This window comes from Rana temporaria, chromosome 7 (genome assembly GCF_905171775.1).
Source record: "Rana temporaria chromosome 7, aRanTem1.1, whole genome shotgun sequence".
NCBI lineage: Eukaryota > Metazoa > Chordata > Amphibia > Anura > Ranidae > Rana > Rana temporaria.
Window position 1 is genome coordinate 150,860,141 of NC_053495.1, and position 16,773 is coordinate 150,876,913.

The 16,773-nt window shown below is 40.4% G+C and overlaps 1 protein-coding gene across 1 annotated transcript in view; it reads left to right on the forward strand.

Moving 5' to 3' along the window:
• The window catches only part of LOC120945761 (dimethylaniline monooxygenase [N-oxide-forming] 2-like), a 34,797-nt gene extending 25,672 nt beyond the window's left edge, over positions 1 to 9,125 (forward strand). Inside the window, exons 6-9 of the mRNA XM_040360141.1 lie at positions 4,355 to 4,554; positions 4,928 to 5,283; positions 6,136 to 6,208; positions 8,460 to 9,125. Coding sequence (XP_040216075.1) covers positions 4,355 to 4,554; positions 4,928 to 5,283; positions 6,136 to 6,208; positions 8,460 to 8,832 — 1,002 coding nt within the window. The 3' untranslated portion in view covers positions 8,833 to 9,125. The remainder of the gene's footprint in view (positions 1 to 4,354; positions 4,555 to 4,927; positions 5,284 to 6,135; positions 6,209 to 8,459) is intronic.
• The last annotated feature ends 7,648 nt before the right edge of the window (positions 9,126 to 16,773 follow it).

A 16,773-nucleotide genomic window follows, 5' to 3' on the forward strand; every position in this document is an offset into this window, starting at 1 on the left:
AATAGGAAGATGTTTTCTTCTTTCTCTGTGAAGTATCACATTAAAGCATTTCTGCCAAGGAGTAATTGGTAAATCTAGGGACCATATAAACTCACATAAACTCCAGCTGAAATAAATAAAAGGTAAGATTAGATCCATCTGTGATTCACCTTTAATAAACAATCCAGATAATTCAGTTAAATTGTTTTTGGGCTGCATATGACCTCAAGGCAAAAACGTGCGCAAAGCTTCATCGTGACTAATCTAGGTCAGTGTACTTTGGATGAACCTTATGCAATCTACCAAAAAAGCCAATGTAAATTTGGAAACCTGGTAATGTGAATTAAAAGCAAGTGATGTCTAAATAACAGGGCATATTCCTTAAAGTGTCCTTCCCATTCTGTGGCAATATGATTTTTTATTTTATTTTGATGTTATTGCACACATCCTTACTATGTACTATTATTCACGAAAGGTCTGTAATGTTTATGTCTCCTATTCTACTAAATGTTTACATATAATCCAAAAAAAAAATAGAACTGGGTAACCTCAGGTAGATCTTACTATGACCATTCTGGCAGTGACAGATTCTTAAATAATTACTGCCAGTTCTCAGATTAGGAAACTGGTGGTACTTAAAGTGATACAAAAGTCTCCTTTTTTTCTTCTTTGAAAATAACAAACATGTTATACTTACCTGCTCTGTGCTTGGGTTTTGCACAGAGCAGTCTGGATCCTCCCGTTTTTGGATCTCTCACTGGAGCTCCTGGCCCCTCCCTCCTGCTGAGTGCCCCCACAGCAAGCAGCATGCTATGAGGGCACTGGAGCCAAGCTGCAGCTCCGTGTGTCCAATCAGACAAAGAGCCATGGTTTGACCCCGCCCCCTCTCCTCATTGGCTAACTAACTTTGATTGACAGCAGCAGGAGCCAATGGCGTCGCTACTGTGTCTCAGCCAATCAGAAGGGGGATTCCCGGACAGCTGAGGCACGTGTGCACATCACTGGACTGAGATGGGGCCCATTACAGATTGCAGCTCAGACCTTGGTAATCTCTTTTGGGAAAGCAGCTGTACCTAGTAAACCTCCCCCATTCAATGGTTGATTAGGTTGAAGAGCTCAGGCTTAGAATCCTTTCCATCTGTGGCCATGTACAGAGTTTAGACCACAATATCAGGGGTGGTATGTGTATTCTTACTTGAATCTTACTGTGCTTTGAGTATTTCTTCCAGATCTGTGCAGTAATCCAGCATGGCAGGAGTTTCCTGTCATAAAGACCAATCACTGCTGCTCACACACTTGTGTAGGGTGACTGGTCATGAGTCTGCTTTGCTACCTCCCTCCCACAGTTCTGCTCTCTGCCCAGGTTATGTGCAGCACAGTGATGATGTCACAGTGATGATGTCTGAATATTCAAACTCAAATGAAAATTGTAAATACTTATTTTATCCTTGTGTTGCTAGAATAATATATAATCTTAATTTTACGTTAAACAATTAGCTGCTCTAACCAATCAGCTCAGTGATATTATCTTTGCAATATTTTTATTAGAATGTTACAAAATACAGAAATAACAGTTTGCACATAGTGTGCAAGGTAATATCAGGAGAATATTGTATTCAGAGAAAATGAACAGATGAAATACAATCTGAAGCATTGAAAAAGGGTTTGAATTAGATTGTGCACATGGAGAAGCAAAAAAGAAAATAGAAAAAAAAAAGAGCATGGGGAGAAGACTGGGAAAAAAAGAAGGTTCAGGCCCCGTACACACGTCTGAGAAACTCGACGGGCAAAACACATCGTTTTGCTTGTCGAGTTCCTTGTGAAGCCGCCGAGGATCTCGGCGAGCCAAGTTTCCCCATTGACTAACGAGGAAATAGAGAACATGTTCTCTATTTGGCTCGTCGAGTTCCTCGTCGGTTTCCTCGGCCAAAAGTGTACACACGACCGGTTTCCTCAGCAGAATACGGCTCCCATTGAGTTTCTGGCTAAATTCTGCCAAGAAACTCGGTCGTGTGTACGGGGCCTCAGACCTAGATAGATCCATTGTTTGGGACCTAAATAGTTTATAGAGTGTGGTCAAAGTCTGTCCAGGTTAGGGATATATGTTATATCTGAAGCTGCTAGTGAGGTATAAACTGATGAATGAAACTGAAATATCTTTTGTGCAAAGTTTATGTGAGTTACAGGCAGTTTGTGGGTGGTGCAGGGTACACAGGCTGCTGTAAGTTATTGAGTATTTAAGAGGAAGATGGTTATGAATGTCATATTTGGGAGTAAACTGGGTATAGGGCACTGTCCAAGCTCCCACTTAAAGACCCGCATATTGTAAATGTACGTCCTCTTTTTAAACATGGATATCTCAGTAACGGCAGCAGCTGCTGCCACAACTGAGATATCCATGTTTTCAGCGGCCGTGTAAACGATAACGGCGGTCTCCGCGGCGGATTCGGGCCCCCCCCCCTCCCGCCGCTTTTCCACGCCCTCCGCCGCTTACCGGAGCCGTCGGTAGCGGCGGAGGAGATTCGATGCTGCCGCCTGGAGAGTGAGGACTTGAGTGAGGGCAAGATGGCCCCCACCCGTCCTCATAGCTCTGCTGGGTGGAAGTGACGTCAAAACGTCAGTCCCGCCCAGCCTCTTAAAGAGACAATTTTTTTTTTGTCATTTTTTTAAATGACAAATTTTCCTTTTTTTTTTTTTTTTTTTTTGCATTTAAGCCTAAATATGAGATCTGAGGTCTTTTTGACCCCAGATCTCATATTTATGAGGTCCTGTCATGCTTTTTTCTATTACAAGGGATGTTTACATTCCTTGTAATAGGAATAAAAGTGATCATTTTTTTTTTTATATTTTAGTGTAAAAAATAATAAAATCAATAAAATTAAATAAGAAAACAAAAAAAACATTTTTTTAAAGCGCCCCGTCCTGGCGAGCTCGCGCGCAGAAGCGAACGCATACGCGAGTAGCGCCCGCATATGAAAACGGTGTTCAAATCACACAAGTGAGGTATCGCCGCGATCGTTAGAGCGAGAGCAATAATTATAGCCCTAGAGCTACTCTGTAGCTCAAAAAATGCAACTTATAGAATTTTTTAAACGTCGCCTATCTAGATTTTTAAGGGTAAAAGTTTGACGCCATGCCACGAGCGGGCGCAATTTTAAAGCGTGACATGTTGGGTATCATTTTACTCGGCGTAACATTATCTTTCACAATATATAAAAAAATTGGGCCAAATTTATTGTTGTCTTATTTTTTAATTAAAAAAAGTGAATTTTTTCCAAAAAAAGTGCGCTTGTAAGACTGCTGCGCAAATACGGTGTGACAAAAAGTATTGCGATGACCGCCATTTTATTCTCTAGGGTGTTAGAAAAAAAAATATATAATGTTTGGGGGTTTTAAGTAATTTTCTAGCAGAAAAAACAGTTTTAGTCTTGCAAACACCAAATCTGAAAAACACCTAAGGTCTTTAAGTGGTTAAAGTGGTACCCCCTCCACTTGGGAGACTGAATGACATAATGGGGTGGGGGGGGAAAGTTCATTTAGGTTTCTGCTATTGGTTTTAACAATATTCATTTCTAGTTGTATGAGTTGATTTTGGATCCATAACACCTGAAATTTGGAGTTAAAGCGATTGTAAAGATAAATATAAAATAATAATAACAAACATCGCTATACTTACCTGCTTTAATGGAATGGAATTGCAAAAAGTGGTCCCCAACCTCCTCTTCTCTGATGCTCTGCTGGCATTCTTGGTCTCTCCTCTCTGTCCAGTGCCCCATGAAAAGCCGCTTCTAATTGGGGCACTCGGGCATGCTCCCCCCCAATCCCTGCTGCTGCAACCATTGACACAGAGAGCAAGACTTGGCCCTGCCCCCTGCTCCCTTGTCATTGACTTTGATTGACAGCCCTGGGAGCCAATGGCTATACTTTGAGACTGGAGAAGAAGTGGTATGACCTTAAACTGCACAGGGGGTTCTTCGCTGTCATGGCAACAAGAATGTGGAACTCTCTCCCACAATTGGTGGTGGCTGCTGGGAGTATTGATATTTTTAAAAGACTCTTGGATGTATATCTTAAAAAACACAACATACAGAGATTTGGGAAATCATTATAGACACTGACACACTTACACCTACGCGGGTTGAACTGGATGGACTATTATCTTTTTTCAGCCTTACCTACTATGTAATTATGTAAGATATATTAAGCTTCTGAACTGCCTCCCACATTTGTAAAATTGAGAGGAAGCTGCTAAGGTATTGGTTGGTCTCTCTAATCATTAAATGAAGAGTTTAAGCATCACTTAAGAGCCTAAGCACCAAACACTACAATCTTTCAGTTTCTATTTTCATTTAATTGCCAGCTTTCAATATTTCAGGTATATCTAAGTACCAGACAAGGCACCTGGGTTGTAAGTCGTATTTCTCATCATGGATATCCAGTAGATATGGCCCTAGCAACACGTTTCTTTTTCTGGATTTCAAATCTTTTACCTGTTAACCTATTCAACAAGATGAATGAGAAACACATGAGCAGTTGGTTTGATCATGAAAATTTCGGATTAGAGCCTGAAAACAGGTATAATTTACAGTTTGAGTAACTCTTTATATGCAATTTTTACTGCATTACCGATGTGTGCCTACATATATATCCCTCCATCAAAAACATTATATTGTGTTATGCCTTGTACACACGGTTGGACTTTAGACCGTGCAAATGTCCGCCATGAGTCCGTCGGAAAGAAAGAGAACAGGTAATCTAAGGTCCGTCGGACTTCCGACAAAAAAATTTAGATGGAGGCTACACACGGCCAGACTTTCTAAGAAAAAAAGCCCGTATGACTTTTTTCTCTGAAGTCCAGCCCTGTGTACGAGGCATAAGAGTAACAAAATCCATGTGTTCATTTTGTGAAATAATTCATTTTATAATAATAATCTCCCACATTCTACAGATCTTTTTTCAGGGAGCCCATAGTAAACGATTACTTACCTAGCCAAATCCTATGTGGAGCAATAAGAGTGAAGCCAAATATTAGAACATTCACTGAAACCTCTGTTATCTTTGAGGATGGGACTGTTGTGGAGGATTTGGACGAGGTTATATTTGCCACAGGATACAGCATCTCTTTTCCATTTCTTGACGACTCAGTCATCAGAGTTGACAATAACAAAGTTGCTCTATACAAGAATGTCTTTCCATTAAGTCGTGAGAAGCCAACAATAGCATTCCTGGGACTTGTTCAGCCACTAGGCTCCCTCTTGGCAGTTTCAGAGATTCAAGCACGATGGGCCACCCAAGTATTTAAAGGTTTGTGCTAAAATAAAATTGACCTTTTTTGTTTTGATATATATTAATGATTTTAATTGCTTCCACAGAAGAAAATATAATCAAGCTGAAGTAGCATACTTGTTACTGCAGTTTATGTTACCCAGACACATTACATTCAGGGTTTAAAGCTTACATATTTGGAACTGCATGCTCATTCACTTTGTAAAGTGAACATGCTCACTTTTAGGAACCAACCAACTGTCTTATCTCTATAAGGTGATAATGTTCCTAAAAAAAACCCACTATCATTGGACAGAGGGGTGGCCGATTGATAGGGCTTATCCAGGGATGGACTGGCCATAGGGACTACAGGGAGTTTCCCGGTGGGCCGATGGCTCAGTGGGCCGTTTTTAAAAACAGAGATGCTGCTTGGAGGACTTTTTTAACGCCCTGGCAGCGCCCAAGTGTGAAAGCACTTAGGCTTTCACACTGGGACTGCAGCGAAAGCGTTTTTCAGTCGCTTTACATGCGCTATTTGTAGCCCAAAAGCGCCTAAAAAACGCCTTAGTGTAAAAAAGGGTCCTACACTCACCCCCTCTCTTTTACACTCACTCTCTTTTTCTGACACTAACCCCCCTCTCTCACCCCCTTTCCCTAAACCCTCCCTCTCTCTCACCCTCTCATGATATACAATAATGGAAGTAGGGGCCTTTTGGTGGGCGTGTGGGGCAGCATTTTATTGAATTAAAGTGGGCCGGTCTGGATGAAGTCCAGGGCCAAATTTTTGTCCCAGTCCAGCCCTGGATCTTAGAAGCCAGTGATATTTCTGGTAAAAAAAAAATCAATCATCAAGCTGACCATACCTAAAAGTACACATCTGTTTTGTCACAGGCACTGCTCATTTACCTTCACTATCAAAAATGGAGAACTACTACCAAAAAAGTATGGAACAGAAATTAAAGAGGTGAGTAAAAAAAACACAGAGATTTTTTTCTTCTACTTTAATATAATCTATATATATAAAACTCAACGTGTGTGTGTATGTATGTTCCAGCATCACGTCCAAACGGCTAAAGATATTAACATGAAACTTGGCACACATGTTACTTATATGTCAGCAACAAACATAGGATAGGTGGTTTAACCCTTACCCACCCCCATTTGCCATGGTCGGGGTTTTTCTTTAAAGTCCCATGCAAATCTATGGGAAATACATGTTACTTCATAACTTCCAAACGGCTGTACATATTTCGATAACACTTGGTCACATGTTACTTATATGTCCACTTAAACTATAGGATAGTTAATTTATCCCTTAACTACCCCCATTTGTGAGGGTCGGGGTCTTTGTTTAAAGTCCCATGCAAATCAATGGGAAATGTATGTTCCCACATAACTTCTGTACGCCTGGAGATATTTCAATAATACCCGGTACACATATTACTTATATGCCAAATAAAAATATATGACATTTAAATTAACCCTTACCTACACCCTTATATAAAAGATGGGTATATTTATATTACTATGATTTTCCTCCCCAAAAGGTTAAGATAGGAAGACCGGGCAACGCCGGGTATTCAGCTAGTTTATAATATGCAAAACAAAGCCCAGCTGTACAGAGGTACACTGTGATATAAGAACCTATTTATTTATTTAAATATTAAGCCAGTCTATGCATTATAATGCAGAGAGAGCATCTACTGCCAGTCAGCCAGCCAACCCTGACCCTCCACCATTCCCCAATGCAGATTTACCTCCTCTTCTCAATTTGGTTGGTTGCTAGGTGTGCCAGCATCCTAGCAACCAATGACATATTGCTCTACTCCCAGAATGTATCCTGCCACTCTCCACCCTGAAAGGTAAGGAGGGAAATCTGCTGAGTACTACCGGATGTAAGGGGGGGACTCTGCAGGACACTACTGGATGTAAAGGAGAGCTCTGCTGGGCATACATGGATGGTGGTGGTGGTGGTGGGGGGGGGGTACGTTTTGGATTGGCAGCAGCCATTTTGGTATGTGTCTACTACATCGCCTTCAAAAATCATCAGCAAGAGTCCTAAATATAACTTGCATTATGGAGTGAAATCAGCCATTCATTTATACAAGTAAAATAAAAAAAACATTATCCGTATTTGTAATCAAAGTATCTCCGGACAGACTGGTTTGCAAGGAAAGTTTGCCTTGGCACAGTTTAGCAAATAAGATTATGTGAATTATTGCAAGTAATATGACTAAGCTGTAATTTGGGAGTTTGTAGAAGTCTCTTGATTCATCTTTTCTGTGAATTTTGCTCACCTGTATAAATTACCTTAAAGCTTAAAGCGACACTAAATAACAAACATGTTATACTTACCTCCACTGTGTGGCTCGTTTTGCAAACAGTGGCCCCCGTTCCACGTTTTCTGGGGTCCCTCGGCGGCTGTCATGGCTCCCCCTCTGCAAGAGCCTTCCACCTTCATGCGAGCGAGCATGGTGGAAAGCTCTTGCGGGCACACTCCCGTGATACAGTGGCGGGCATAGCCGCTGACTGTATCACTTGGCCCCCGGCGCGCCGTGTCACTGGATTTGATTTGATTGACTGCATTCTTTCTCGTCGCTGGAAAGGTTGGGTTCAGGTAAGGAAAAGGGGGCTCTGGGGGGCAGCTGTACCATAGAAGTTTTTTTCACCTAGAATGCATTAAGGTGAAAAACCACAGGACTTTACAACTCCTTTAAACTTTGGGGACCTCAGCTAGCCTATACATCCAAGCATATCAAAGCCTTACCCAAATGTAATCCCAAACCTCATTCTCTTCCTCTAGAGAATGTCCCAGAGAATGGTTTTTCTTTTACCTTGTTCTCGCAGTGATACAATTGTTATTACTATTACTGCTTCTAACGCAATCACCAGGCTTGAAAAACATTTGCAGGGCTAGCCGCTGAGAAGTCAGATTCTACTGGCTTAGGCATTCCTCCCAGAACTACGTCTTCCAAGAGCCTTTTCCCTACACACTATGTATGCATGTATAGAGGGACAGAGATGGGTGGGAGATAGCAGGAGTTCTACAGTAGAATAGACAGTGCTGACATAGTGACATACACTTTAAGATTTTTTGGGGTATCACAGGCAGGAGATTCTGTGAGATTTCCACACTCTTCTTCCCATGCTGTCACTTTGTTTAGTAGGAAAATGTATTGTTACAACACCATACCTGTTTTCTCATCTCTTAACAGTTTTGGAAGAAGCAGATTTCCGACACTGCAAGATTTCTTTATCGGCTACATGGATGAGATAGCAGTGGAAATTGGTGCGCGGCCTAATATAATAGCTCTATTTCTTAAAGATCCCAGATTTGCTTGGAATGTTTTCTTTGGCCCTTGTACCCCTTATCAGTATCGCTTGACAGGCCCAGGGAAGTGGAGTGGAGCTAGAAAAGCAGTCCTGACCCAGTGGAACCGAACTCTCAATCCAGCCAAAACGCGTGTTGTTCAGAGGTTTACACCTCAGTCAAAAGCAAAACAAATAATTGTACTTTTTGGATTGGCAGCAGCCATTTTGGTATTTGTCTACTACATCACCTTCAAAAATAATCAGCAAGACTCCTAACTATAACTTGCATTATGGAGTGAAATCAGCCATTCATTTATACAAGTAAAATTAAAAAAACATTATCCGTATCTGTAAACAAAGTATCTCCGGACAGACTGGTTTGCAAGGAAAGTTTGCTATGGCACAGTTTAGCAAATAAGATTATGTGGATTATTGCAAGTAATATGATTAAGCTGTAATTTGGGAGTTTGTAGGAGTCTCTTAATTCATCTTTTCTGTGAATTTTGCTCACATGTATAAATTACCTTAAAGCTGAAGTTATTTGTACATAAATAAATGTCTTAGGTAAAAAAAAAAATATTTTTGCATTACTTCCCTTATTTTAAACCCTGTGATGTCATTGGTCTCTGTGCATCTCTGTGCAATGCAGGCTAATTAAAGCTGGTGGCAGGGTAATCAAGGTGCTGTATACAGCAATCTATAAGCATCACAACATCCTGCCTCAGTACTCATCTCAAGTGCAACCAGCCCTGATGTAAGCATTGAGCTGGATCTTTGGAAGATTTAGGCAAATCTCAAAATACACTAATGGGTGTATGTTGTCTGTAGGAAAGTCACTTACAAGACAGACCGTGTTTGTATGCAGACCACACTAGAAGATGTCCACATGTAATGCTGAGCCTCCGTGATTGAAAGAAATCCACTGAATAAAAGGGGACCAGAGACAGCCAGGCTAATAAGGAAAAATCAAGATGATGCTGAATGTCCAAAGAAATTAGAGACACGCCATAATGTGGATTTACTAAAGGCAAATTGGCTGTTTAGTTTGCAAGGGATTTTTTCCTTAGCCTACTAAATGTGATGAAGATTTACTTTAAAAAGATTACAAATTAACATGCAAAGGGAAATGAAAAGTAATAATAATAAAAAAAGTATTTTCTGCTTGCACATAATAAAAAAAGACACAAAGTGTGACTTTAGCTTAAAAAAATGATTTTAAAAGCAGATGAGACATGCTTTATCTGTTCTTCATTAAAGGTCCTTACCTGCCTGTCTACTCCTGTATAGGGAGTGGGCGTTCCTAACATGCTGGTGATTGATGTGATGACAAAAAACGAGCTCCCCCCGTCGCGTAAGCTGCGTCACGATTGGCGAAAGGAGCCGAACGGCGAGTCGGCGCTATACTGCGCCTGCGCACCGCCGTTCGGCTCCTTTCTGCAATCGTGACGCAGCTTACGGGACGGGGGAGCTCGTTTTTGGTCATCACGTCAATCAACAGCATGTTAGGAACGCCCACTCCTGCGGGACTCGCAACCCGGAAGCCACGGGTGAATTGCTGTACCAAGGTATGTACAGCATACAAAAAACATAATAGGCATAATTGTATTGTAATGTGGGGGGCAAATGTAATACTAGAAAGTCGTTTTTAGGGTGAACCTCCCTTTAAGTAAATAAGTGAATAAATAAATAGTCACTGTACTGAAACAGTTAAAATGGTGACAACAACCAATGTTGGGTGAATATATAAACAGGTGAAGTCCACAAACACAACCAAACATAACAGTATAGAGTCCATCAATATGACTTGTGGATGAATAATAAAATGACCACGTAGATCCTCATGGGCAAACGATAATTTCTTTAAACTCAATAAAGATGTGAGTGCGCTTACCGGAACACGTGGATCTGCCTATCAGCAACAGCAGATCTTGTAGATAGATACATAGAAACTCTCAGGGCAAATCAGCACGGCTTCCCTGGATCGATGAAAACCAAAGATCTTCAGTGGAGGACCGTGGGTGAGCGATGTCCTGGAACGGTAGACCGAATCTCCCAAGATGTCTACCCTTAAAACCAACGAATGGAGGGGATGGTGATATAACCCCTTGGGGGGATGAGACAAATGGAACTGAAAGGCTCCAAACAGCATATGGGGAGAAAGGAAAAGAAAACAGAGCCCCAATGGTGCAGGTCAAACATATAAAGGTTTTATTGTAATAAAACCACAAAGTAACATTAAAAGTGATCACAAATGTTAAACAAGGGCAATATGGGAAGTGCCTTAAGGTTGATGCCCCAGTTGAAGTCCCCCTAGGACGAAACGCGCAGGACTTGGTTTTTGCCACTTCCCATATTGCCCTTTTTACCATTTGTGATCACTTTTAATGTTACTTTGTGGTTTTATTACAATAAAACCTTTATATTTTTGACCTGCAACATTGGGGCTCTCAAATTTTTGCAGCTGTACCACATATGATTTTCTTTCTTTTTATTTAATGTTTACCTGTACTTTCTCCCTGTCAGAAGTGTCAGCATTAAAGCTTGACTATCTCCTGCCTGAAGTTAGTGCTGAAGACAGACACTCCAAAAACTGTAATATAACAAGAGTGCAATCAGAATGACATGCACTTTCCCTTTAATAAACAGAAGATAACTGTGAAAAATTATTAAACAAAAAAAATTATTAACGTTTGACACAAAAACTCAGTGTAAACAGCTAAGTAAAAAAATAAATACGTGACATATATATAAATATATATATATATATATATATATATATATATATATATATATATATATATATATATATATATATATATATATATATAAAAAAAAATCACACATAACTGCTTCATAGGATGCATTAAGGTGAAAAAACATTTACCTTTACAACCCCTTTAAGACCGTCTGAATGAAGGTCAAAGGCAAATAAGGGGTATCCTAAGGATCCAATAAACCAGCCACAGAAAGGGTCCAGAACTGCTGTTTAATGAAGATAGTAATCCCTCAGTAAATTGGTATCAGACCAAGGGAGGAAAGGAAAAGGCTCATAGTATGAACCTGTGCAAATACAATTTAACCACTTGCCGGCTTCCCAGAGTACATGTACGTCATACAGGCTTTTACGGGTTAGGGGCAGGCAGCGTTCTGCTGTGTCACTATGCATTCACATGATCACAATGTCAACAAAGCTGTTATGAATGAATTTCATTCACAACAGCTGTGTTTCCTGCAGAGTGATGCAGTGATTGACCCACAGCTATCACATGGTACCTAGGCCAATCACAGCACCCTATATATGATTAGCTGTAGGTAATCACAGATCACTAGTAATCACAGCTGTCATGAATGTAACCCATTCATGGAAGTTGGATACATTGCTGTTACAATGATCAACCTTGTAACAGCATTCAAAGTGCGTTTAATAAAAAAAAATCCCTGGGTAGTACAATGCTACTATAGTGATACTGAACTACTCTGATGAGAGTATATAAAAAAAGTTTAATAAAATAAAATGTTAGTGACGTCAGCCCACCAAACTCAACCCTACACATAATGTCAATAAAGGAGGTCATCAGGACAACACCATCCCCAATCCCCAGGAAGATGCTGGTGCAGATGTGGGCATTTAACTGTTGAATTATTAGTATTACCCTCTTCTAGCAGATCTATAGTGCCAGTTATCAGTCAATTTTATTATATGAAGATTATATGGGATTATAGCCTGACACTGAAAATACAAGTACATAGCAGTCCTTATAGATAAGGAAGTTGTATCACTACAATTTAAGAACGGACATTCAGGTCTAGTAAAAGAGAAATGTCACAAATCTGTATTTATATTCCGAAATCTAAAAATTATTTTTATAAAATTTTAGTAATTTTAAAGAAAATTAGATGCCACCTTATTAAACTAGATGCAGGGAGAACCAAATGATAATTGTGAATAAAGGATCATTTCAGAGAACCAAGTGGTTATTGTGAATAAAGGCACATTTAAAAAATGGTTATTTGTGTTGTGGATATTTTTACCTCATTTAATAAAATGGCTTGTTTTAATTAAACCAATTTGCACCAGCTAACTTAATACTTTTTTTGCAACTATTAAACACCCACTGTAACTGGGACTACATGTGGCATTTCAGCTGCTGGTTGAAGACAAATGTAAAATGGGATAAAACCTGGAGTTTTAGTCTGACAACTATATTTACAAACTATTCGTTCTCCTTGATCAATGTTGCAATGATCCTTATAAGTTATTTATATCAAGTGTTTTATGCTTTTCATTTTAGTTAAGGTGCTGACATTGATACCCCGTACACACGATCAGGCTTTTGCCCGGCCAAACTAACATCAGAATTCTGACAGAATTCCATCGGAGTAAAAGAGAAAAAAGTCAGATGGGGCCTACACACGATTGGAATTTCCGTTGGAAAATTTTGATCGTGTGTACAGGGCTTTAGACAACTATTCACTGATTAAAAAAAATGTTATTCTTTTTTTTGAGTCTTTTGGATCAGAGGAAAATAATAACAGGAGCATATAGTGCATATCCAAAGGAGAGCACACACCGAGAGAGCGTATACAGCATCTAAACATTGTGAAGTCATCAGTGTTCTATCTCTGCGGTTTTCAAATCTTACGTGCTACAGTACCTACTACTGCAATGACATGATTATTATTTTTTTTAATTACTGTATAGTGGGTTCTACAGGGAGCATGCACATTTAAACAACCATCATTTTGGAGAGGGCAACATTCTTTTTGGATACCCTTTGATAAAGTCGTATGTGAGTGAAGAAACGTGTCAGGGTGGGGCTTGTGACATCATTGCATCTTTTGTGGGAAGTACACGATCACCCATGAGGGCAGCAGGGCCGAGGACTTGCAGACGATTTTGTAACTCCAGGGATGGATGTGTATATTTCCAAGTTTATCACGTGTATGCACCAGGGATAGTGCATTCCTAAATGTGAGTGGAATATTTGCTTGTGTTTTAAATTCATTTCGTTTTACAGTATTACACTATGCTAATTCCTTTTTTTACCCTTCTGTTGCCATCCTATATGAGAGATCACGCTTGCAGAAGTTCACTATTGGGAGCTTAAAGATCCTGGATTGAGACCCTAAAGGGGAAGGTGCTACTTGGTCCAATTGGGGGCCACTCTGAGAGGTGAGCCCATAGTGTGACTGGTGGAGGATCCACGTGGTGTTAAGTCACTCATTTGTTATGATTCACCATTGGATTGTGTGTGGACAGCATTGGTTCACAGAATATATCACTGGAATAATGGACTTTGCTTGCTATATATATATGTGTTATAAGTAGGGTTGTCACGATACCACTTTTTTGAGACCGAGTACAAGTACCGATACTTTTTTTCAAGTACTCGCCGATACCGAATACCGATACTTTTTTTTAATGTCATGTGACAGTGGCAGTATTTATTTATTTCTTTACAATTTTTTTTTACTATTGTTTTACTATTTTTTTTTATTTATTTTTTACAGTGATTTTTTTTCTTTTTAGGAGGGGGGTGGATTGTCAGTGTGTTTTTTTTTATTTACATTTTTTTTAATCAGCCCTGTTGGGGGTCTTTGGTGAGATTTCAGGGGTCTTAACAGACCTCTGACATCTCCCCTTTAAGACAGAGAAAGGGACTAAGGACACAGATTCCCCAGTCCCTTTCTCAGCAGCCTCAGCTGAAATGAATGGAGAGAAGCTCCTCCATTCATAAACTGAAGCATCGTAAACACAGGAGGTTACGATGCTCAGTTATATGAATGGACAGAGTCGGTGATCACTTTGGAAAAGGTAGGAGCCGGGGAGAACGGCACGGACGGGGAAGGGGAGGAGAGAGAACGGCACGGCGCGGACGGACGGATGGGGGGGGAGAACTGCACGAACGGACAGAGGGAGGTGAGAGAGCAGCACGGACGAGGGAAAAACAGCATGGGGGGGGAAGACAACAGCACGGGGGGAAGACAACAGCACGGGGGGGGGGGAGACAACACTGAGCAGGGGGGAGAGAAGACTTGCAACTCCCCTGCCTGCCCAGGTATCGGGTGAAGCATCGGGAGCATTTCCCCGAGTACAAGTACTCGGGGAAATGCTCGGCATCGGTCCTAGTATCGGTATCGGGACATCCCTAGTTATACGTTTTGTAACCACTAGAGGTCACTGGTTGTACATATTAATGTTATTGTGATACATGTGTTACAATTTTTGTACCCAATAGAGGTCACTGGTGGCACATACCACTTTTCATTGTGATATATATAATATATTTTTGGTGTCATATGCAATACTCCCACTAGGGGGTCACTATTTTATTTTATTTATTTTGTATTTACATCACATAGAATTTTTTGGGAAAAGAGGGAGCGCTTCACATATTTTTCTTTTTATTCTTATTGGATGCTTCCTGAGTGGTTAGAGTAAGTATGAAAGAGATTGTATTATAAACCCTTATGTTGACGATAGATATGAGTGACTTTATAGCAGTTTGAACCATTTTTTGATAGTAAAACATTTAAACAGAATAGCAACTTACAGAACAGCACATTACTAAAACATTATAGATCAATTTCATTTGAATATGGCTAACTTATATTAGCTTTACCATGACCTGGGTACATTTAAACCATCAAAATGTACAATGTTAATCAGAATCATACCCTTTTTCCATGCAATCCCATACCAGATTTTTACCCATTTATTATGTGCCCCTTTGCCTCCTCCCTCATCTTCCCTTTTTATGATGGGCCCCTATGACAGACTCTTTTCTCTTACCATGTCCCCCCAATGTCCATACCCTTCCCTTTGCTAATGTAAGGACATGCCATAGTCTTCTTCTTCTATCATGTGACTCAATCCCACAGACCTCTTAAATTTGACATGCACTAAAATGAAAGAGTCTTGCCTTTTAGCATGTGTCCCCTGTGAGATCCTTCCATTTGTCATATACTACCAGTCTACCATGCTAGAGTCTACCCGTTTACTAATTTTTTTTTATTTCACTGTGCACTCTTTGTTAATGACTTTTACTAACTGTTCTGCTGCCAGTCTCTGATTTTACTGTGGACCATCATCATTCTTCTTTTACATCTCCCAGACTGTAGCTCTTTACCAAGAACAGATTGTGCCTGGAAACCAGGTGCTGCAGACACACAAATATGGCAAAATGTGTCTGTGAAACTGATGTAACGTTCAAACGTTTGGTCCTCTTTATCCTACGACTACTTTGAAGTCCTTATTGTTAAGTGCGAGAATAATTAAAGTATAGCTGTAGGTTCTGATGGACAGCAGAATTTCAGAAGGATTTACAATGAAAATAAGGAGGAAATGAGACTCTAGAATTTTCCACTTTTAGCAAGGCAATTCACCAAAATTCGGAAGAGTTTTGGTGTGTGGCTTAAAAGAAACAAACACAAATAAGCATTTGCTATCCTCTGAATTAATGTTCTTGTGGATTTGTTATAATATTACAGCCTTAGCTCTCAAGGATAACTTAGTTTTGATTTTTACACCTGTATTCTGTGTTAAGCCCTGTACACACGGGCCAGAATCTCGTCAGGAAAAAACTGTTGTTTTTCCTGACGAGATTCTTGGCAAGAATCTCTTGCCGCCTGAGTGTACAGACACTCCTTTCAAAAGAACCGCGGTTCTTTTGAATAGCAAGAACGTGGTGACGTCATCGAGTACAAAGAGCATGCGCTCGTCACATTCGATGCTGTCGCCGCCATCTTGCTGCACCCTACCTATCCCTAGGAAGCTACCGTGCATGCGTCAAAGTCATTTCGAGCATGCGTGGGTTTCCACGGCGACAGGTAAGTATACACACTCTCAGGTTTCTCGGCAGGAAAACACTGCTGAGAATCACGACAAGAAAATAGAGATCAGGTTCTCTATTTTTCTCGTCGAGATTTTAGGCAGTTTTCTTGACGAGAAACCCAAAAGCCTCGTACACACGCTCGGTATACTCAGCAAGAAAACTCTGCCAGCAGTTTTCCTGCTGGTTGTTGCCGAGTAAACCGAGCGTGTGTACGAGGCTTAAGAAGAATGTCATCAGGTGGATTGTCAAACTGTAAGGCCTCGTACACACGACAGAGTTTCTCGGCAAAAACCAGCAAGAAACTTGCTGGGAGATATTTTTTTGCCAAGGAAACCGGTCGTGTGTACATTTCGGTCGAGGAAACTGTCGAGAAACTCGACGA